Raw genomic sequence first — 24,674 nt, forward strand, 5'->3', positions numbered from 1 at the left:
CATTCCTTGTACTGTACTGCAAGCATAAACTACTGTATCCATGGCCAAGACGTGTTAAAATTGCAAGGACCAAAGAGCAATTTATGGTCTGATACTTAGAACGTTTTTCTTTAGTTTTTTTTTTAATGAATTTACATTTTATCCCTAATTGACTCTATAAAAATTGCACTATGAAATGTGTACATAATGCAATCAGGAAATGCCAAACAGTACAAAACAGAAACATTAGTACAAAGTACAATTTGAATTTACACTGTTAATCTGCTTGGTATTCATAAAGTTTTATTATGCCTTTGTTTCATCAGGTGCACGTTTTTAAGTTAAAGTAAAATTTAACTGATAGAATTTGTTCATATAGTTTACTTTAACCACATTACCAAGACCTACTAATATGAACAAAAGCAACAACAAAAATCATTTGGGAGTATGCACAAGAACCTTTATTGACAGCAGACAAAACACTGAAAACTGGAACAGATTTTGAACAGTAGGAATTGGAAATTGAGCTTTCAAAAGAAATGCAAGAAAGGGGTGGAGAGGGAATTAGGGCATCTCTTCTTCCTCATCCTCACCAAATTCTCCCTCCTCCTCAGCAGTAGCATCCTGGTACTGCTGATACTCTGACACCAGGTCATTCATGTTGCTCTCGGCCTCTGTGAACTCCATCTCATCCATGCCCTCGCCTGTGTACCAGTGGAGGAAAGCTTTGCGCCTGAACATGGCTGTAAATTGCTCAGAGATGCGCTTGAACAGCTCTTGGATGGCTGTGCTGTTGCCAATGAAGGTGGCGGCCATCTTGAGGCCACGAGGCGGAATGTCACACACTGCGGTCTTGACGTTGTTGGGGATCCATTCGACAAAGTAGCTGCTGTTTTTGTTCTGCACGTTGAGCATCTGCTCATCCACCTCCTTCATGGACATGCGGCCACGGAAGATGGCAGCAACGGTCAGGTAGCGCCCGTGGCGTGGGTCACAGGCGGCCATCATGTTTTTCGCATCAAACATCTGCTGGGTGAGCTCAGGCACAGTGAGGGACCTATACTGCTGGCTGCCTCTGCTTGTTAGGGGTGCAAAGCCTGGCATGAAGAAGTGCAGACGGGGGAAGGGCACCATGTTGACAGCCAGTTTGCGCAGATCAGCGTTGAGCTGTCCGGGGAACCTGAGGCAGGTGGTGACGCCGCTCATGGTGGCAGAGACCAGGTGGTTAAGGTCACCGTAGGAGGGAGTGGTGAGCTTGAGGGTACGGAAGCAGATATCATACAGAGCCTCATTGTCGATGCAGTAGGTCTCATCTGTGTTCTCTACCAACTGGTGGACCGACAGCGTTGCGTTGTAGGGCTCAACCACTGTGTCTGATACTTTGGGAGAAGGCACCACGCTGAAGGTGTTCATGATGCGGTCTGGGTACTCTTCACGGATTTTGCTTATGAGCAGAGTGCCCATTCCGGAGCCGGTACCACCACCCAATGAATGTGTGAGCTGGAAACCCTGCAGGCAGTCACAGCTCTCAGCCTCCTTCCTCACTACATCCAAGACAGAGTCCACCAGCTCTGCACCTTCTGTGTAATGACCCTTAGCCCAGTTGTTACCAGCACCACTCTGACCTGTAAAAGGGGTGGGGGAGTTGTAAAATAAATGAAAATAAACGCTCGATACTTATGACTGCCAGAACACACAAAAATAGTTAGCGTGAACCAGTTCCAATATCTTACCAAAGACAAAATTGTCTGGTCTGAAGACCTGACCAAAAGGTCCAGACCTCACAGAGTCCATTGTGCCTGGCTCCAGGTCAACAAGCACAGCCCGGGGAACATATTTTCCACCTATGAAAGCAGTGATTTATATAAATATATTGGCAGTTATTACCACAAGATAAGTATATTAGATCTTACCTGAAGCTTCATTGTAGTAGACATTGATCCTGTCCAGTTGAAGATCACTGTCACCATGGTAAGTACCAGTTGGGTCGATGCCATGCTCATCACTAATCACCTCCCAGAACTAAAAAAAGGAAAAGGTTAACTAACAGTTAATTGCACATATTTGGCAATAAAAATAAACCTCTAGTTCCAAAATACCCACATACACATTTGCACTAAAACTGAAAAAGTAGTTTCTATAATTCACTAATGGAGAAATTAATTAAATGAGATCACGTCAAAATAAAATAAAATAGCTATAACTTCTTTTCCCGCCATGGACTTGAACGCGCGCGCGCCCTGGGTCCTTATTGGCTGACACCCCATTTTAAAATATGGCATTACGTCATCAACCGCCAGAAAGCCCACTCCCAGCAAATGCCGGGCCCAGCTCGAGACGCAATGCGGTGTAGGCCTCATCGAGCTTCAAGAAATAATCCTAGAAAATATGCACGTTGCAAACGCGAATTTATTAATTTGCAAAACGTTTAGTCACATTCATCGACTGAAAACATGGTGTGCTAACGCACATCCTAATTTTATTTCTTCCTCCGTTGGAGTGGTAAAAGTGTAATATATTGTTCAAGAAAAAGTTTACGTCGTAAGTGATCTTAATCGATATTTAACTGTCCCATTTAAAATTTATAAAGTATGCGTGTGTCTCTAGGAGGAGGGTGGTGGTAAGGAGAAACTGAAAAAATATATATACCGTCGAAATATAATCGGACTAGGTTTTTATTAATAAAAATAAAATCATTGCGATTTTCAGAGGACAGCTAGTTACCGTTATACAGAAATACTCAGAAGTAGGACACGTTGATAATCCTAGGGTGTGGTTTCTAGGACACCAACAGGCACAAAGCAACAATTACAGGAGAAGAAACGCTGTTTTAACGGCACTTTAAAAACAAATTCAAGCCTTCAGTCCCGGAAAATGGTCACTCACCTTAGCACCAATCTGGTTTCCACATTGGCCAGCCTGAAGATGCACAATTTCCCTCATTTTGTCAAATTTAGAAAGTACACTGCTAAACTGCTCTTCGGCTTGTTGAAAGTGCGCGTACAATGGCGGAACACCCCTATTTATAAGAGTTAAGACCCGCCCTTAAAACCAGTCGTCAATGGTTGATTGGACAATTCTGAAAAAAAATCTTGACAGTCACTAATCTTAACCAATGAAATTTAATCTAGGCTTTACTCCATTGGACAGATTTCTCGCAATCATTCTTCTCCAAGTTTCACCGGCTTGCGTGCGTGGAGAAGTCAGGCGACTGCAACCATGATGAGATGGCAAAATTGAACAAAACCGTCAAGCTATACGAAATGTATCTTTAAATTGTGGGCTGTCTTAGTCTGTTTAATATTGTATCATTTAACATAGAAACAAGTTAAAATGGGATGGGATATGATGGGATAAACAAAATCAAACCGCTGACCCAAATACAACATGGCCGGAGAAAAGAATATTTAACATTTCCGTCGAACAATGTCACTATAGCCAAATTTCATTTTAAATCGTTAGTTTGCTTTAGATTCGAGAACATGTGGCATTTACTAATGCTACGTATGTTGCTATAGTCAGTTTCCAAGGACCGAGGGGGGATGGGAGGAGATTTCTCTCAGGTTGACGGCTTGTCGCTATGACGATGATTTTTCTACACTGGATTGGAAGAATTATATGCATAAAACCAGCAGTATGAGCTTTCCATACAGACATTGCAGCATTTAGGACAGTATTTATGCATGCCATACATTATCACTCGATCTTAAACTGTTGCAAAGTATTGACTTAAATCAACTTGGATTGGTACACTACATATAGGACTGTACGAATATTAAAAATCTATATGTCTGTCTGAGTGTGTTTCTTTACACTTACACCATACATGTTATGTAGGTCATGCTTCTTGCTTCTGTTGTGTGTAATGTGACACACAAAGACCTGCTTTCTCCATGACAATGTCACTGAGAGAATGAGCTGTAATATGTATGTCTCTCAGGTGCAGTTAGCTCTTATATAGTACATACTTTACTCTTTTTAAACAAGCATATTTTGCATTATGGGAGTGCAAGTTTAAAATTTGAAACACAAGACCCACCATTTTCTGATATCTTCCATTGAAACCAAACGTGATTCAGGTTTCAACATGGCAATGATTACAATTGCTGTGTTGAATACTAAAATACTTTTGGGTACAAGTTATTCTTTTTTTCTCCATGAACAACTTCCACCAGCTACCGAAACTGCAAACATTTATAAATGTTTTACATTTTTCAATACAAACCACTGTGCTAAACAACATTCACAACAGTGATGGAGTGTTTTATTTTTCAGTTTCTTGTAGAATGTGTATGTACTAATCTGACGTTTGACCCCATCTGTTTGAAGCAACTTTAATTTGCTATTCAAATTCAAACAAGAAAAACAATTTCTGTGAATTGAAAATATTAGTCCAAGGAGTATGCCCACTAACAAGCCTCTTGTTCTGACCTTGGATCTCAGCGCCTCCAGCACAAATCTTTCTGTATAAGCCATTTTTTGCCTGCACCTTTTATGCATTTTATTTTAACCATAACTGATCAATTGTTGCCAGTCTAAGATTTTGGTCTACTTTAATGCATGTCTGTTCAATAGTCAATCAAAAGAATGAAGACATTCTTAATGAATGAACAAAACCAGGATGAAGCTCATCATCTGCTGGGTATCCTTTCAGTAAAGAAGATGTCTCTACACTGCCATGTTGAAGTGGAGGTACTTCTTATGACTCAGCATTTGTCAGAAGACTGCGGCATTAGCACTCAGTCAGATCAATACTTGAGAGGAAACAGATGCTATTCTGCTCCACATAGACACACCCTGAATTGATCCTGTACGTGGGCAATAATTCTTTATTCAAAAACATGCCGTTTTTAATGTATCAAAACCAGAAATCATTGGGGAAGAGGAGTTTAAAATGAATAGTGATGAGGGGAGCAAAGTAATAACTATAAATTAAGGAGGCATCCCTGAAATTAGGATTGATAAACAATTATGAGCACTAGTGGATTTATTACCACTATTTTATTGTTTACATATACCGTTCACTACAAAATACATAGACTTTATATTTTACAATGCTTAGTATTTTTTACACCAGTGGTTTCTTTAACGTGCTATCTCTCAGCATTGGAGGGGTATAACAAGAACATTGAAACTTTCATTCTAATATAAATCTGGGTAATCTGTTCTGTCAAGGTCAAAATTCTCAAAATGAAAAAATACTGGCTGTGTAGCTTCATAGTAATTGGTTCTTTTTCTTCACTGGTTTCTTTTATATCAAAAAAATTATTTTAGGTTCATTACCTGACATGTTTCGGCGGTTTCTTCCGCCTTCATCAGGTGGGGGTCCAGGCGCCGGTGCTTTCTCGTCGTCCTCCCGGGCGGGCGGTGGGTCGCGGGGTCTGCGGCGGGTGTCGGGCGAAAGCCCGCCCCGCCCTGCCCCCTTCTCGCAGGCCAAAGAAACCGCCGAAACATGTCAGGTAATGAATCTAAAATAATTTGTTTGATATAAAAGAAACCAGTGAAATGATTGAAAAAAGGAAAAACAAGAAAAAACAAGATGAACTTAGTACAAGTAATTGGTTCTGCCAGGGCCCATGTCTCAATGCTACAAAAATGGCTGGAGTAGTATTTGTGCACTGTAAACCTGCGACAAAACAAATATTCACATCCATGACCTTGCAACACTGCAGTTTTTGTTCGTTTAAATTTGGCCGTGATGGACTCTATTGTTGTTTATTTGAACATTGTGTGGGAACAATAGAATTGTATGGGGACGGTTGTAGGGTAGACATGTTGAAGTGGAACAGCTGTGCTCGTGTGCAGTATGTTAGCTAAGAGAACCATTGATTCACTTGGATCAAGTTACTGTGTCTATAATTCAACAGCGTTCAGCCAAGCCCACATTCTACTGCAAACCGACACGCACACACTCACACACATACACGCACACACATAAACCTACACACGCGCGCACGCACACACACACACACACACGCACGCGCGCACACGCACACAGGCATACACGCGCACATGCACACACACGCGCACACACACACGCACACACATGCACACAAACCCCATCCAAGTGTGTCAGAATGTCAGGGCATACTTTGTGTTAAATGTAGGTTACACCTACAACTACTCCGTTGTAAAATAAGATGAAAACACAATGGTTTGCGTGGGAAAGAAACAAGATGAATAGACATTTATATAAGATGTGTTAAAATAACACCCACATAGTGTAGCCACATTTTTGTTTCTTTTAGCTGCATGTCAACAAGTCGGTTCATGCCTAATATCTCTCTCGCTGTCTCCCTCCCTGTGTGTGTGGGTGCGTGTGTGTGTGTGTGTGTGTGTGTTTCTGGTGGGATCACCATCTGTCTCTCTCACTGAGTAAAACCCATTTCCATTGCATGCAATTGATGAATTGGTCGAGTGTGGCCTGCGGAATGGAATGACGATGTAGTTGCAGGAACTAGAACACGCTTACACCGATTTGAAGAATCTCAGCCAATCATTTCCAATGGGTAAGAGTTCTGGTTAGTATATGCCCATGGATTTTCAGCCTTCCGGAATCTTGTACAGAACCTTGACACAAGCCAGGTAATGTCCATGGTGGAGCTGATCCACTCATGGGAAAGATGTGTTGGCCCCCACGCCCAAGTATGTCCTGGAAGTTTCTTTTGTCTTAACTCTGTTCTTTCCCGCTTTGTCCTAACACTCTTGTGACGTGACAGTGTAGATGGCACCTGGATGATGACGTGAACAGTGGAGACAATCACTCCTGAGATCACTCCAGATGAGGATATGTCTTTATTGCAGCAACCCAATGGAATCCTAAGCAGCTAGTTTCAGTTAATGTAAATTCTGAATCATTTTATTAATGCAATATGGAATTGCTTGTTCTGGAACGAGTGTCTAAAAAAGCAGTTTGAGATTTTTTCAATTTTAAGAGGTCCATTTATTTTATACCTATTGGAGATCATGAGACACAGTTCCCACAGGACTGTTCAAAACCCCAAAAGAGAAAAATATTATAAAACAAAAACAAAAGTAGTCAATGCTTAATGTAAAAAAGACAGCACACAAACTCACAAATAAACTCTGCTATTTATTTTATAGATCAGTATTTGGTATTTCAACAATATTAGGATGAATGCATTTTAAAAACCAAAAAAGTCTAAATATCCTTTTTCAACTGCTAGGTTTTTATGTGAAAATATATCAAATTAATTCCAAAACATTTTCCATCACAAATGTGATCTATTCCTTCCTGAGCTGTCATCATGCAAGAGGGGTTTGAGCATTCCACTGTTCCTAGAGGTTTTCTGGGGCTCAATTTATATCCTAAGTAGATCGAATCACTATAATTATAGTTGATGATTATAGTGTGATCAAAAATTTTTATAATTGGAATTTTTTTTTAACTCTGAAAAGTTAGAGGTTGAGTCAACCTTCGTACCAGCAACAAGTACAACAGAAAAAAGTGCAGTTCAGGCTGCTGGGAGCACAACAGCCTCACACTCAAGTGGTGGATTAGAACCATAGCTCTGACCTTCCTGCTTGGACTTTATATTCAGTTTTTTTTTACTAACGTGTTTCACCAATGTAAAAGGTTAGGCTTATGGTCAGTAGATTTCATTTGACTTAATGAAATAAGTGCAAACATTTCATTGAATGCAAGAGAATAAATCAGAATACCAAGATTATCTACCACCCACCAAAGTATGCTATATTACTGTAGTAATAGACTTTTATAATAACATGATGAAAACATTTACAATTGTTTTAGATGGAATCTTGACACAAAGACAAGATCAATTCTTTTTTTTTCTGAGGGTTGAAATGCCTCGGATTCCCCTCAGAAGAGCTGGATGAAGTGACAAGGGAGATGGAAGTTTAAGTTTCCCTGCTTGAGATGCTGACCCTGCAACAAGACCTGTAAAAGCAAAAGAAATTGGATACGAGCTTGAAATATAGTACATGTTTTACTTAGCACACGGAAACATATTGACAGATAGTGGACTGGTTGCCAGTCAATCGCAAGACACACAGAGAAAAACAACCATTTTTATGCAGCTCTTCCAATAAAAATATCTTACATAAATAGACTAACTTAGTTCAAAGTCAAAGTCAGCTTTATTGTCAATTTCTCCACATGCCAAAGACACACAAAGAAACCGAAATTTCGTTCCCCCCTATCCCACGGTGACAAGACATGGCTCACAACAGACAAACAAGTAAACAAGTATAACAAAAGCGTGCTGAATAAATAATACAACAATAAATAAATAAATAAATAAATAAGAGGAGCAGAAAAAAAAGGAGCAAGTGCGCGTACAGCAGACATTCCCGAAAATAGCGCAACAGTGCCGCACGCTACGCAGAAGGGGGTAGCGAGTTCAGGGCCCTAACAGCCTGGAGAAAGAAGCTGTTGGCGAGTCTGGTGGTGCGGGAGCGCAGGCTCCTGTACCTCTTCCCAGAGGGCAGAAGGTCAAACAAAGAGTGAGCCGGGTGACTCACATCTCTGGCAATCGAGGTTGCCTTGCGGGCGAGATGGGAGGTGTAAATGTCCTTCAGGGAGGGGAGCGAAGCACCAATAATCTTACCAGCCGTATTCACTATGCGCTGCAGGGCCTTCAAGTTCTGTTCAGTGCAGTTACCACCCCAGACAGCGATGCAACTGGTGAGGACGCTCTCAATGGTGCCACGGTAGAATGTAGACAGGACTGCCTGAGAAGCACATGCACGCCTGAGCTTCCGCAGGAAGTACAGGCGGCGCTGAGCTTTCTTTGCCAGTGACGAGGTGTTTGCGGACCAGGAGAGGTCCTCACTGATGTGCACCCCCAGGAACTTGGTGCAGCTCACCCTCTCCACCACAGCACCGTCGATGATCAGCGGCAGGTGTGTTGTGTGACCCTTCCGGAAGTCAACAATGATTTCCTTGGTCTTATTGACGTTCAGCGGGAGGTTGTTGTCCCTGCACCACGTGGTCAGAAGGTCAACTTCCGACCTGTACCGAGTCTTGTCGCCCTTCGTGATGAGACCCACCAGTCGTGTCGTCAGCAAACTTCACTATGCGGTTGTCGCTGTAGGTCGCAGTGCAGTCATGCGTCAGCAGGGTGAAGAGCAATGGACTGACCGTGCTCAGCGTGATGCTGGCGGAGATTTTGTCGCCAACACGCACCACCTGAGGCCTCTGACAGAGGAAGTCCAGTAGCCAGTTGCAGAGGGAGGTACTGAGGCCCAGCTCGTCGAGTTTGCAGATGAGTCGCTGCGGCACAATGGTGTTGAAGGCAGAGCTGAAGTCCACAAACACCAACCTCACATATGAGTCCTTTCTCTCCAGGTGGGTGAGGGCCGAGTGGAGGGCAGAGCAGATGGCATCCTCAGAGGACCGCTTGGCACGGTACGCAAACTGGAAAGGGTCAATGGTGGGGGGGAGAACAGACTTGATGTGCTCCATGACCAGCCGCTCAAAGCACTTCATGATGATGGGCGTCAGTGCCACAGGGCGGTAGTCATTGAAGCAGGACGGTGCAGGTTTCTTCGGCACAGGAACGATGGTGGCAGCCTTGAAACACGAGGGGACGATGGCCTGCTGCAGGGAAACGTTAAAGATGTCCGTAAAGACACTCGACAGCTCCCCAGCGCAGTCCTTCAGCACCCGACCCGGGATGTTGTCAGGGCCCGCCGCCTTACGAGTGTCAATAGCGGCAAGCGCCCTCCTCACACCGTCGGCAGAGAGGCGCAGGGGCTGCTCGTGTGGGGGGGGAGTGGTCTTCAGCGGGCAAGTGCTGTTCTGGGCGTCGAAGCGAGCAAAGAAGCGGTTCAGATCGTTCAGCAGACGGACGTCGCCCTCACAGCTCCTCGGCGCGGGCTTGTAGTCCGTGATGGTCTGAATGCCCCGCCAAAGGCTACGTGCGTCCTTACTGTCCTTGAAGTGGGTGGAGACCTTGCACGAGAACGCCTTCTTCGCTTCTTTGATGCCTCGGGACAGGTCGGCCCTCGCTGTCCTCAAGCCAGCCTCATCCCCCGCTCTGAAAGCCTTGTCCCTGGCCCTCAACAGTCTGAGGACAGCCCCCGTCAGCCACGGCTTCCAGTTCGCGCGAGTGACGACGGATTTCGAGCAAGTCACATCATCGATGCACTTCGTGATGTAAGAGGTAACAGAGTCAGTATACTCCTCTATGTCCGTCCAATCGTTGTAGGTGGCTGCCTGCTTAAACAAGTCCCAGTCAGTGGTGTCGAAGCAGTCACGAAGTGCATCGGAGGCACCCTCAGGCCACACTCGAACCTGCCTCCGAACCGGCCTGGATGCCTTTACCAATTGTCTGTATGCGGGCAAAAGCAAAACGGTGAGATGGTCAGAAAGCCCCAGATGGGGGAGGGGGGTGGCTTTGAAAGCTCCCTTTTGCGCCGAGTAGACTAGGTCCAGGAAGCTGTCTCCACGTGTCGGAAAAGGAACATGCTGGTGAAGCCTCGGGAAAACAGACTTCAGGTTGGCATGATTGAAGTCTCCAGCGAAGATGGTGAAACCGTCAGGGTGCGCTGTTTGCTGTTCACTAACAGCCTGGTACAGTTCACCAAGCGCCGCGATCCTGTCTCCTTCGATGTTGGAAGGCGGGATGTATACCGCGACTAGCAGAATCGCGGTAAATTCCCTCGGCAGATAAAAAAGACGGCACTTAATGATCACAAACTCCACAAGCGGCGAGCAGTGCTTACATACCACCACAGAGTACAGGTGTTGTGCTCGATTTGGTTCCCCCGTGAGATTTTGTTCCCCCTGCCGCGGGAGCGCGCACGCCTTGTTTGGAAAGCGAAAAACCGATGCCGTACGGCGTCGTACGGCGTCAGCACTATGTTGTTTTCAATAAAAACATGAAGAATTCACGTTTGCGTCAGTCAATTTTAATTTCTATAAAGGATTATTCTCATTTGATGTCTTTAAATTCATCCGCGTTCTGCCATTGAAGCGGGGTGCATTCAAAGACCAGTCGTAAAGACGGAACACTCACTCACTTCACCAAAAAGCAACGATATAATTACGTGAGCTCTTTGCATAAACCTCGATGCAAAGAAACTCCTCCTTTTGGGTACCGTTACATGCTACAAGGAGTATATATTACGAAGGAGACTTTATTCTTAATTGTAATCATCATTCATCCATCCATTTTATTACTCAGGTATTTTCAAAGCAAATTAATATTGTTGCATTTATTAATTTGCTTTAAAATGACAGCGCAATATAATTAAAAGCTGACACTCTAGCAATGTCAAACGTGTTAGTTTAAGAAAAAGCCAAGATTGTGATCAAATCTTTCATAACGACAATGATTTGAGTGAATTGATTTGAATGAATAATTGAGAAGACATTTCAGTTCTGAAGGCTCCTTTTGTCCCAAGCAAAGTGAAAGGTGGTGGGATAAAAATTGTAACAGGAACGCTATAAAAAATGTCAAGCCGTGAATATTTGTGCCCCCCTCCCATTTTGAGAACGGTGAGTCCTGGACATCGACTGGCTTTTTTTCTGTCTTCCTGGGGGTCTGCTCAGGTAGTGTGGCAAATTTGAACAAGTTCCCTCATTCCTGGCCCAAGTTACAGGGGGGGAACAAATCCTCACGGGTGCCCCGTGAGGATATGTTCCCCCCCCTTATTTTGAGAACGGTGAGTCCTAGACTCCAGCTGTTTTTTTTCTGTCTTCCTGGGGGTCTGCTCAGGTAGTGTGGCAAATTTGAACAAGTTCCCTCATTCCTGGCCCAAGTTACAGGGGGGGAACAAATCCTCACGGGTGCCCCGTGAGGATATGTCCCCCCCCCCTTATTTTGAGAACGGTGAGTCCTAGACTCCAGCTGTTTTTTTTCTGTCTTCCTGGGGGTCTGCTCAGGTAGTGTGGCAAATTTGAACAAGTTCCCTCATTCCTGGCCCAAGTTACAGGGGGGGAACATATCCTCACGGGTGCCCCGTGAGGATATGTTCCCCCCCTTATTTTGAGAACGGTGAGTCCTAGACTCCAGCTGTTTTTTTTCTGTCTTCCTGGGGGTCTGCTCAGGTAGTGTGGCAAATTTGAACAGGTTCCCTCATTCCTGGCCCAAGTTACAGGGGGGGAACAAATCCTCACGGGTGCCCCGTGAGGATATGTTCCCCCCCCTTATTTTGAGAACGGTGAGTCCTAGACTCCAGCTGTTTTTTTTCTGTCTTCCTGGGGGTCTGCTCAGGTAGTGTGGCAAATTTGAACAGGTTCCCTCATTCCTGGCCCAAGTTACAGGGGGGGAACAAATCCTCACGGGTGCCCCGTGAGGATATGTTCCCCCCCCTTATTTAGAGAACGGTGAGTCCTAGACTCCAGCTGTTTTTTTTCTGTCTTCCTGGGGGTCTGCTCAGGTAGTGTGGCAAATTTGAACAGGTTCCCTCATTCCTGGCCCAAGTTACAGGGGGGGAACAAATCCTCACGGGTGCCCCGTGAGGATATGTTCCCCCCCCTTATTTTGAGAACGGTGAGTCCTAGACTCCAGCTGTTTTTTTCTGTCTTCCTGGAGGTCTGCTCAGGTAGCATGTAAAGAAAATAAATGCTAAATATTTGAACCTTGCTTGAAGACCATTTTGCTTTTTTTTTTATTAATATTTTTTATTTTTTTTATTTCATTATTTAAAAAAATATTTTTTTTTTTCTTAATAAAGTTTAAAGTCATTATTTTTATGTATGTTATATGATAAAGAAACAAAGTTGTTTGACCCAAATAAGGCCAAAGACGTTGATAAAGTGCATTAATAACAGTATCACTGCACAAATCATCAGAAAAAAAACAGCTGAGGATATGTTCCCCCCCTGTAACTTGGGCTAGGAATGAGGGAACCTGTTCAGATTTGCCACACTACCTGAGCAGACCCCCAGGAAGACAGAAAAAAATCAGCTGGGGTCTAGGACTCACCGTTCTCAAAATAAGGGGGGGGAACATATCCTCACGGGGCACCCGTGAGGATTTGTTCCCCCCCTGTAACTTGGGCCAGGAATGAGGGAACCTGTTCAAATTTGCCACACTACCTGAGCAGACCCCCAGGAAGACAGAAAAAAAACAGCTGGAGTTTAGGACTCACCGTTCTCAAAATAAGGGGGGGGAACATATCCTCACGGGGCACCCGTGAGGATTTGTTCCCCCCCTGTAACTTGGGCCAGGAATGAGGGAACCTGTTCAAATTTGCCACACTACCTGAGCAGACCCCCAGGAAGACAGAAAAAAAACAGCTGGAGTCTAGGACTCACCGTTCTCAAAATAAGGGGGGGAACATATCCTCACGGGGCACCCGTGAGGATTTGTTCCCCCCCTGTAACTTGGGCCAGGAATGAGGGAACTTGTTCAAATTTGCCACACTACCTAAGCAGACCCCCAGGAAGACAGAAAAAAAGCCAGTCGATGTCCAGGACTCACCGTTCTCAAAATGGGAGGGGGGCACAAATATTCACGGCTTGACATTTTTTATAGTGTTCCTGTTACAATTTTTATCCCACCACCTTTCACTTTGCTTGGGACAAAAGGAGCCTTCAGAACTGAAATGTCTTCTCAATTATTCATTCAAATCAATTCACTCAAATCATTGTCGTTATGAAAGATTTGATCACAATCTTGGCTTTTTCTTAAACTAACACGTTTGACATTGCTAGAGTGTCAGCTTTTAATTATATTGCGCTGTCATTTTAAAGCAAATTAATAAATGCAACAATATTAATTTGCTTTGAAAATACCTGAGTAATAAAATGGATGGATGAATGATGATTACAATTAAGAATAAAGTCTCCTTCGTAATATATACTCCTTGTAGCATGTAACGGTACCCAAAAGGAGGAGTTTCTTTGCATCGAGGTTTATGCAAAGAGCTCACGTAATTATATCGTTGCTTTTTGGTGAAGTGAGTGAGTGTTCCGTCTTTACGACTGGTCTTTGAATGCACCCCGCTTCAATGGCAGAACGCGGATGAATTTAAAGACATCAAATGAGAATAATCCTTTATAGAAATTAAAATTGACTGACGCAAACGTGAATTCTTCATGTTTTTATTGAAAACAACATAGTGCTGACGCCGTACGACGCCGTACGGCATCGGTTTTTCGCTTTCCAAACAAGGCGTGCGCGCTCCCGCGGCAGGGGGAACAAAATCTCACGGGGGAACCAAATCGAGCACAACACCGGCACCATTCTTCTCGGATGTAGACGCATATTCCACCTCCTCGAGACTTTCCCCCTCGTACAATGGCACGGTCCGCCCGATAGCACGTTAGCCGCTCCAGATGCACGGCAGAGTCCGGAAGGTTGTCACTCAACCAGGTCTCGGTGAACACGAGCACACAGCAGTTCCGCACCGTCCGGTTCGTAGACCTCAGCAGGCGAACGTAATCCATTTTGTTGTCCAGCGATCGAACATTCGCCAGAAGAATGGAGGGCACCGCCGGTCGCGCTGGGTTGGCCGCCAGCCTGGCCCGGACGCCTCCGCGCTTGCCCCTCTTCTGCCTCCTCGCACACCGTTTCCGACGGCTCCCAACCGGGGGAGGAATAGCGGGTGAGGTCGGCGACGTTTCAGGACGTAGCAGTCCGAGCGCCTTTAATGTCGACGCTTCAAAGTCCAGAACGCCGCAAAACCCACTTCTGCCGATGTCAAGCAGAACCTGCCTGCTGTACTTGTAGCACGGACGAGACGAACACACAAGACTGTCGGACGAACACTCATTAGACGAACAAATCACCGTACTGACGGGACAGAGAGTGGCCGCTGCGTGTGCACGCGCCGCCATCTTGAAAAACATGTTTTTGTTAGTTGCCACTAAAGTGCTTATACATTGATTGATTGATTGATTGAAACTTTATTGATCCCGGGGGTGGGGAAATTCAGGCCACAGCAGTAGTCATACCACAGAGCGAGTATATAAAAGACACACAGATGACATGAGCGCAACTCAATAGGCTCCTATAAGGCTGCCACACAACGGCGCCAAAGAAAGCCAGTAAGTGCGAAAGTTAAAAGCCATCAAAGCAAAGCAACAAGACAAAGGAAAAAAGTAACAGCGGCCAACCAGCCCCCCTCAATACCAAAGAACACTCCAAAACACACAAAATAGCCTCCATGCTAATTGCTATGAATGATAGTGATTTCCTTCTACTATTTTGCTATTTCTTTCCCTTGCAGTTCATTATGTGTAGCCAAGCTGCCGCATGTCCAAACACAAGCTGCAGTGTAAAAGGGCCTGATGGTCATCCTGTTGTCGAAGTCCATAATTCACCTGGTCAGGCAGGAGGAACTCCAGGTATCATGTTGCAAAAACTGATACTGTGCCATGATACTAGGGGAGGGTTGAGTTCACTACGCCTAGTAGTACAAAACGTCAGACTCTTGTAGAAAACGTCAGACTTGTACTGAGCGCATATTCTTATAGGTTGGATTGACACGACATGTTCAAATAACACAATTTCAATTGCAAATGTTTGATACCAAGTGGCACAAATTTTAAGACAAAAAACAACCAACAAACAAACAAACACAGAAACAAACAAATGTGATATTCACATTTGCGCAAGATAAACACTGCTGGTCCAAGTGAGCAATTCTGTTTTAATACAAAATTCAACTTTAACAAATTCCGTCATTTGGGCCAAATTTTAGCATTTGGACAAGTCACCAAATAAATGCCCGATTATATATTTATTTGCTTCCACCTGATCAGGAATACTATTAGTATGTAAACCCCCCATCACCAAAAGTCTGCTACAGTAAACTGGTTCCTACTGGAAAACGATATCTTCACAATGGTGATTCATCGTCCCCAAACTGGATGCACTGCATTTTGCCTTGTAGTGACTTGTTCATGAGCTGTCTTGTCTTGTATTATGTCTATGCACTTGACACATTTGATAGAATTTACTGCTCATGTTAACCGCTATGATTTTGGTTTTGTGTGTCTGTTTTGTATGCTTGAAAGTGTGACCTGTGGCAAACCAAATCGCCCTACAAGGTACAATTCAATAAAGTAGAGTAGATATTTGATACACCAAGACTGATCTGGCAGCAGCATCATGGTGCATGAAAGACTAGATTACTATGTAATAATAGAGAAAAGGACTGAGAGCAACCTAGTAGGCGATTGTTCAGTTTCATGTCACCATAATGCACTTGGTTGCTTGGGGGAACTTGGTGGTGAGAAGGTGTAATATTTTTGATTGTTGGCCTTGACCGTATTCAGTGGAAAAATGCTCAAATTACGTTGAAATGTTCAGTTTATCTACTTATCACTTTTCATTAATTGAGAGCCCTACACCTAGTCATTCAGGTTCGGTTCCTGCTAGCAAAGTTAAAAAGGCCAGAAATAGACCAGAGGTGATTGCGCTAAGACTGTAAGGGAAGCTAAGCTTCCCCTAATATGTAAAAAAATAAATGATTAAATATATAGTGTTGTGTGTACCGTATTTTTCGCACCAAAATGCACACTGGATTATAAAGCGCACCCTCATCGAATTTTTTATTTTAGAAATTATTTCATATATAGGGCACACCGGAGTAAAAGGCGCATAAAATAGAAGTTATACTGCAACAAACTGAGGTTAACTAGGGTTGCGGTATGCATCCACTAGCCAATAACCAATGAGCCCTCTGTAACAATCGCGTTTCTCAAACTATCTCCTATAAAATGATCGGAACTGACTAAAGTTTGATCTAACACATTGGTACTGCTTACCTGTGTTTCCCTTCCATATCGATCCATAAATTTACTCGAAACATTAACAGAGCAGCCTATTTTGACATGAAATAGCCTCGTGCGTATAGCAGCTATCATTATAGCATTAGCCACCCGCAAACTCCCATGAGCCTCAGCTCGCAGACTTCCATGAGCCTCAGCAAAGTGTAAACAATTGCGTTTCTCAAACGATCTCCTATAAAATGATCGGAACTGACTAAAATTCGATCTAACAAATTGGTACTGCTTACCTATGCTTCCCTTCCATATCGATCCGTAAATTTACTCGGAACATTAACGGAGCAGCCTATTTTGAAATGAAATAGCCTCAAGGGTACAACTGCTATTCAATGACGCCCCCTGACCACAGTTGCCGTAATGCTGGGAAGCAATGCGACCTTGTAATTTACTAGTCGCACTGAAACGTACTGAAACATTTTGGCAGAGCACTGCGTACAACCAGTACGGATCAACAAATTCATCAATTGATCCATATAGAAGGCGCACCGGACTATAAGGCGCACTGTCGACTTTTGAGAAAATTTGAGGTTTTTAGGTGCGCCTTATAATCCGGAAAATACGGTGCATGTCATTGACTAAATATTCAACATTTGTTCAGAATCTGCTTCTTATCACTGATAATGACGTGGCTTTCTTTTCAGTTAATCCCGCAGTGTACAGCTGGCGTGTTGTTAGATTCTGTCCACAATTTAGGGAGCGCGTTATCTGCGCCTCACGGCAAAAGCCTTTGCCAATCACCTGTTATTCAATTTACTCACTGCGTGCTCGTTTGATTTCTTCAGATTTAGGAAAATGCAAAGACACTGAAGCAGAAATTAGACTTAGACAGCTTGGTTGAGTTCAATCACAATTCTTGTTCAAAAAGCTCTGTTTTCAGGAAAGTGCAATACAGCGCTGGGCCCTTCAAGAGCGGAAAGTCTCCATTCAGAAAAGGCAAAGTCCAAGGTTGTTAGATCAGTTTTATATTCAGTAGCACATTGTGGGCTGGGATTGATGGGCGATGAGTCTTCGGGGTGGGGCAAGTTCGAAGGAGAGTCTGCTTCCATGGGAGTGGTGCTGGTTATGGGCGATTCGGTGTGTTGGTGGGGGGCTGTTGGTGTGTGTGTGTGGAGGGGGCTGTTGTCTTCCATCCCGTCTCTCGGCCTTGGCGATCATCTTTGGCCGAGTTCTCGGGTGGCTCCTTCTGGCACCCACTGGTTTTATCTCCACGTGACCTTCCTGTGAACATTCTTCTCCAATCTTGGACATACACTGTCGTACCGCATTCAACCGTATCTTTTCTTTGTTAGGCAAACTATTTCCCTCTGTGCAGAGCGTTCAGTAGTAATCAAAAACTGGCGTCTAGCATTAGTCAAAACATAAGATACAATCAAGTACTGAACGGTCAAGACGACTCTGGCCGTGTCCATGATTCACAGAAAAAACATCAGGCATGCATTCCACAGTTCCTTAAGGGTCATTGAGCTATTTAGGCAATATATCAAAAGTCATTTGTTATTTCAAAGTCCTCAGAAATATATATATCAGATCATAAAGTTATAAAAACCTTTCTCATCACCACTTATCAAAAATGTCTAGTTATGTCTTCTTTATTGATTTGGTGTGTAGGTATAATTATATGCTTCAAATGTTTCTTTTATTTATTTAATATGTGAATATACTTGTCTGCTTATGTACTTTATTCAATGAGGTTTGAGCATATCTGTTTTTGTAGCGAGGCAGGACTTTTTGTATTTCGACCTCATTCCTTCACTCCCTCTGTTGACCTCAGTTTTACTGAGGTCACCAAAATCGTTGATGCCACCAGGGTCCCTCTGTTGGCACACCACGTCCCTCTGTGGAGCCGCTACAAGTCCCTCTGTGGGGCCGCCAATGAGTGAGAAAAATAAATATAGATAAAATTCATACCCAGACATTTGTAAAAGATGGAGAGTGGAAAGGCAATTGGCCTAGACGACATTCCAGTGACAGCATGGAACTATCAAGGAGAGATGGCAGGGGAGATTTTTAAAAAGCGAGAAGTTCCCCGGAAAGGTGTTGACTTCTATTTCTTAATTCAGACCACGGCGATGCGCAAAACTGTAGTAGCTACAGAGGTGTTGTTATGTTGATTAAGCAAAGCATGAAGTTATCGGAAAGAATGTTAGAAGCGAGGCTTGGAAATCTACTAGCCAAAATAATGGAGAGTGTGGCAGAGACAAAGATAGGACATGCAGATGGTTGGTGGCACAGAAAGATATGGAAACGATCGCTCTGCAGTCGCGGCCCCTAACAGGAGCAGCCGAAAGAAGTGGAAGATGAGAAAGAAAATGTGAAAGAGAAATACATAAACAAATAACGAATTACATACGTAAAACAAATAACGAAATACATACATACATATATAGTACATACATATAGACAGACAGACATCGAACAATTGCCCATTCGGCCACTCAGCCCTTCAGTCAGTCACTCAATGAATCACTCAATCAATAAACCAACCAATCAATCAATCAACCACCCAATCAATCAATCAATCAATCAATCAATCACACAGGTGTTAACTAATTTGTAATTGTATTGCAAGCAATTCAAACTCTAATGGAATATGATGATGTCCATATCTGTTTTATCAAATTCTAATCCTACTTTACCTTTGTATAAGGCACAGGTGTCAAACTCAAGACCTGGGGGCCAGATGCAGCCCGACACATGATTTTATGCGGCCCCTGAAGACAAATTGTGCTTTTTATTCATGAGTCATTACTCGAATTGCAAATTGTCTTCACTTTTAATAATATTTTATTTTTAAATATTAGACCAGTTTTTATTTGTCTGATTTGAAAGCGAGTTACTTGTCAGTTTGTTTTGTAGCTTTTACTCTATATAATATGAGGTGCTCACACATTTATTTGGGTATGACAGTCATACCGGTCCTCCGAAAGAAGCTATGACTACACTGCGGCCCGTGAACAAATGAGTTTGACCCCCCTGGTACAAGGGATAGCCTTCTCATTGATCAATCACGTATCTTAAATCATGCTTTTCCTCCTTTGAAGCGACTATGTACTTCAAACCCAAACGGCACCATTTTATAGGGAAAAAACTTGTTGAATCTATTTGTTTTCGACATAATACTACCGCAATCATCTTAAATTTGTTCAGTTTATCAATCCCTTCCATTGTTTATCCTGCAAATGAATCACGTGAATAATGTGTTATTCAAACTTTAACGTTCATAATCCACCTGTTCCCAATTTGTTTGGAGTCTGTATGTTATTGTTCTAATTTTTTACATTTAATACTCTCCCACCTATTTGATCCTATCTTGTGAAGGTCTACAGTTTATTATGAGCTATTTTGAAACTCTTCACACTTGTTACCAGGCTTTGGCTCCATCTCATGATGTTGTCTCCCATTCACTTCATTTCTGCCGAGCTGCTTCTTCTCCTCCGTCCAGCATGTTGAAGACTTAAAAACCATCAAATCTGAAAACACTTAAAATCTCACAATTTCCCCCTTTGTTTTTTTTTTGTTTTTTTTTTTCTACCTCCCCCTTTTGACACATTCTAAAAAATGTGTCACAATGGTTAAAAAGTAAAAATAACAATATCCATGGTGACATACCCATCGCCAGCTGGACTTCGGTGTACCTCCAGATGCCATCCTAGCCTGGAATCACCAATTCTCAGTCCCTGAAACTCGACTGGCAGCATCTCACATGGCTGTATGAACAAAAGCCACCACCCACCTGTAGCTGTGCATGCAGCTCTCCGTACAATAAACATCCATAATACCAAAAAATAAAATTCATAATGATAAAAATAATCCACACATGGGCGCATGTCAAACGCATGAAATAGAAAATTGGAGCCTGCCGAGCCTGTCATGAAACCGATCACATTTACAAACTCGTTATGAAAAGTAAGGGGTTAGTTGTTAATGCATGTTCACAGACATGACACAAAATTCTCCAAGACTGCAGTTGACAACCTGCAAAGTAAAGCAAGTTTAACGAATAAAGCACAATCTGCTCCCTGGGTTGCTGTTAGAGGCTGCAATACAATTAGGTAAAACATCAAAACAAAGCAAGTCATCACAAATTCCGTCACATACATTTCGTCACACTGTCAGGTAAGTCCAGAGTTGTTGTCATACACTGTCTTGGCTCAGAGTCTTGATTGTCAATGCTGGTATAGTCACGTCTGGTCATAATCTTGAAATGGGCCTTCTCCATTGAAGTCTTTTGTTGTCAATGGTGCCCCAGAGTAATCCTAAACCCATATTTAGTCCAAAATGAGCCCTGATCAATCTTGCTTTTTTCAAATCTGTAGTATCTTTATATTTTTCAGGTGAGAGGAATGTTATCCTCTGCTGTGATCACATCACCCCAACCTTGAATCATGTTAACCATTTACAATACAGAAACCCCATCCCAAGTACAGACTTGACATTCATACAGCATTACAGACAAACTGTCATCCCACAACACACACATAAAACATACAATATTACATTGTAAAAAGAACCCTCCCTATGCAAAATTTTCTCCTCAATTAAAATTTCCCTTTTTATTTCAAATATTAATATTAAAATTAATATCTAATTGTCTGGTCTCCTGTCCTCACATCGTTTGCCAATATGCATAATACTGGAACATGATTTAACTCCCCCTTTAGTTTGCTCACATCTCACACTTAGACTATTTGACACTTTGTGTTGAGCTGTAACTTCAATATTTCCACCTTCTCATATTTCTTCCACTAAACAGTTCCATTTTGCTTTCAGTTTAAATTCATCCCTCCAAATAACTACCTCTGGCAAAAAACCAAAAATTTTTAGAGCACTCCCTTTTACTGTCACCTTGTTCCTTCATTCATCTCCTCACAAGCATTACTGACTCTCCTAAGAAATGATACTGAAAATAATGTTTAAAAAATATACACAGCTTCCTCCTGCCACTTACACTATAACCTTGGATTATTGTTCTCATTTTTTGTTGATGCCAATTCTTAGAATTAAAAAGAAATACTTACTCTTGATAATTGAGTGACGCTATATCACAAATTTTGAAAACCTTCTTCCATGTTCCCCCTTTGTTCCTATCAAAACCATTTAGAAATATTTTTGCTGTCATGATCATCATTGTGGCCCTCACACTTATTGTTCTTGTATTTTAAACTGGCAATTTTTGTACATTTGGAGCCCTTTGAGACTTGCTTGTGGGCTATATAAATAAATTTGAATTGCCTTGACTTTATTATTATTCAACTTCTTCTGCATTCCTCTTCCTTTTATTTTAATCTTAACTACTTCCACGTAATTCATCTGATTTACTCCATTACACTTTTAACCTCCTAGATTCAAATTCAAATTTCACATCCTCACTTCCAACATTGCGGTAAAATTTTGCAAAGTTTCATTTTTTCCCTTCTAATTTCTTCTAGTTTTCCTTTTTTCTTCTTTTTTTTTTCCACTGACTCAACTCATTTCAATTTTTTTTTAACTGTTCATCTTATGCCTACCTATTCCAAAACTTCCCACTCCCCAAATTTCAAATTTTCAACTTTAAAATTCACGCCCAATTTTACAAAATTCTTTCTATATTTTTATCAATTTTCTAGCCAATTCAACACGTTCCAAATTTAAACATAATCTTGTAGCTTTCCCCGAATTTTTATTCAGCCTCTTCGCTTTCACACGCAATTTCTACAGAAATGAATAATTCTAGTTATTATTGTTAATCATCTGTGGCCCTCGTAAGGACAAGCCGCACCAGTAATGGATGGATGGATGGATTGTTAATCCTAACCCCAAATGCCTATCATAAATTGCCATTTAAATCAATTGTCGCAAGGGTCATGTCAATGTATTTGTTTTTTAAAGCCCTACTGTATTACTATTTTGCCGACTATCCAGAATTCCAACTTTCTTATGGCCCCTCACCCATTCAAGCTGAAATATGCATCCTATAAGTCAGTCGCAGTTGATGTGTAATTAAATTCTGTTGTTTTGATAAAGGTCAATTAAGTTTAGCAATTCAGCCTTCTGTTGCCCGAATCCAAATTTTCACTGGTCCAATTATAAAATTTCATTATTTCAGTTAGATTAATTATGTCTTCGAAATGCTAAGTTACATATAAAAATTTATGATTCAAAAGATTTAATTTCTATTGATCAATGTCCACCTTGCAAAGTTTCTGATCACGCTGTTGTGTAATTTGTCAGTGCATCTTCACTGTCCCTATCTATGTATTTTATTTTTTTTATCCCCGTTTCAGTGTCAATAAGCAGCCTTATTATTCCCACTTTTATCAAAACTCCTCAGTTATGTCTGCCCCAGCACCCAAACACACTTCCATCCCTTTTGTCCCACACTCCACCAACTTTGTAATGCTTCAGCAGTCTTTAGCAATGTGTCCAGTTTGACTTCATGTGACTCGTGCAAGTCTTTAGCAGCCTCTCCTCTTAGATTCTCATGATGATGATTCAGGGCTGGACCGTCCGCCATTCTCAAATGCGTCCATCTTGTCTTTGTTCTTTCAGTCCATTTTCTTTTTGATCTGCAACTGTGTGTATTCCACCAACTATATGGTTCTTGTCCTGTGAAGAGCTGTGCTTGCCCCCTTCAAGCATGATAATAGTTCCTGTTGTTCTCCCAAAGGTCAAAGGTGTCTCATGACCAGGGACAGTCCTCTGTTGATTTTGAGGCAGCCAGTAGAGTACAAGGACTCAGTTCAGGACTTGTGCCATGCGCTAGGGCAGAACACACTTGGACACAAATTTCACAAAACTATCTTCGTGTTATCAGTCTTCCTGTGTAGTATTTGTTCCTTACACCCCAAATCTTCCCATTAACATATTGTATCCTATCAGTTGCGCACACACATCATCTTACTATCAAGCCGCCCTTATCAAAAGCTTTTTTTTTTTTTTTTTTTTTCGAGTAATCCATCCACCCTACCCATTAACACGGCTAAAATCCTGGTTCCAGTGTTTATCATCAAATAAAGTTCCGAAATCCTTTGTAATAAACTGTAATGTAATTTAACAATCTACCAACATGGTTGTATATGCGGTGAATGTTATTGTTCAATCTATAGGTCATACAGCGCCTGTGTTCCAACTATGACACTCCTCCTTGGTTTACCATCTCATAAGTTATTGTTGTCAGCAGCGCTAAATGATAGTGCTTGAAAGTGAATGTCTTATCGCCCAATTTAAAACACATGCCGCATTTGAGCGAGTATTTATTCATTTATTTGCCATCCTCATGTTAGCTGGCATGTGTCAGAATTAAAATGTAATTTTGCTTTTAATTTTAAGTCTTTCAAAATTGCTATATCCTTACTGCACCGAGATAAACTGTCAAATATATCTTTAAAAACAAACAAAAACAATCTATGCTCCTGCACAGACTCTTAAAAGTGGCACCCAAATGCCAGATTACAAATCAAACCTCCTCCTTCACTCTCACATTTTTGATAAAACAGTCTACTTATCTAGACACTGTCATCACATACGAAATAATGGCCTGCAAATTAAATATAATGTCGTTGCTCTGGTCCCTCAAAACATGTAACTAGGATTTGGACAATTATTAACCCCCATCAATTGATCAATTTTCTCCTCACTAAATTCCTAGCCTGTTAATCTATCTGCATAAAGAAGACAATGCAGGGGATAAGAGAATAACAAGGAACACCTTAACAATAAACACAAGGAAAACCTAACAATAAACAAAATAAACCCAAACCACAATCAAAACCAAATAAACTCGGCCCATGACCTATGTAGACCAACACAGTACTCCAAATATTTCCCCATTAAAAATTTAAGCCTTTTTGTGTAGAGCACCATTGATTTCTAATCATTGACCTAATTTTATCCTTACTTTAATCCCAATCACGAATGCCCCCTACTTACTTTACTTGGTGTTCTTTTAATAAAAAGTGCCCCCTTGCAATGTCGTTTTTATTTGTTG

At 42.1% G+C, this 24,674-nt stretch overlaps 1 protein-coding gene and 1 long non-coding RNA gene across 2 annotated transcripts; both read right to left on the reverse strand.

Annotated features, from left to right (window-relative positions):
• Positions 1–417: 417 nt before the first annotated feature.
• Positions 418–3,023, reverse strand: LOC148398395 (tubulin beta-1 chain). Its single transcript, XM_088376524.1, has 4 exons — positions 2,866–3,023; positions 1,893–2,001; positions 1,713–1,823; positions 418–1,604 (listed from the first exon to the last, which is right to left on the reverse strand). Exons 1-4 carry the CDS (start codon positions 2,920–2,922, stop codon positions 544–546), a joined length of 1,338 nt encoding a protein of 445 aa, XP_088232650.1. The 5' UTR covers positions 2,923–3,023; the 3' UTR covers positions 418–543.
• A 4,644-nt stretch (positions 3,024–7,667) lies between these two features.
• Positions 7,668–17,371, reverse strand: LOC148398396 (uncharacterized). Its single transcript, XR_015858535.1, has 2 exons — positions 16,688–17,371; positions 7,668–7,900 (listed from the first exon to the last, which is right to left on the reverse strand). It is a non-coding gene; the product is annotated as an uncharacterized LOC148398396 (long non-coding RNA).
• Positions 17,372–24,674: the final 7,303 nt, after the last annotated feature.

The sequence above is a fragment of the Syngnathus floridae genome, chromosome 5 (assembly GCF_059516105.1).
Source record: "Syngnathus floridae isolate MCC-2025c chromosome 5, RoL_Sflo_1.0, whole genome shotgun sequence".
Lineage (NCBI taxonomy): Eukaryota > Metazoa > Chordata > Actinopteri > Syngnathiformes > Syngnathidae > Syngnathus > Syngnathus floridae.

Coding starts and splice junctions, on each gene's coding strand:
- LOC148398395 (XM_088376524.1), bottom strand. CDS start 2,922: ATGAGGGAAATTGTGCATCTTCAGGCTGGCCAATGTGGAAACCAGATT. Junction 2,002..2,865: donor GAAACCAGATTGGTGCTAAG/GTGAGTGACCAT, acceptor TCCTTTTTTTAG/TTCTGGGAGGTGATTAGTGA. Junction 1,824..1,892: donor CTACTACAATGAAGCTTCAG/GTAAGATCTAAT, acceptor CTGCTTTCATAG/GTGGAAAATATGTTCCCCGG.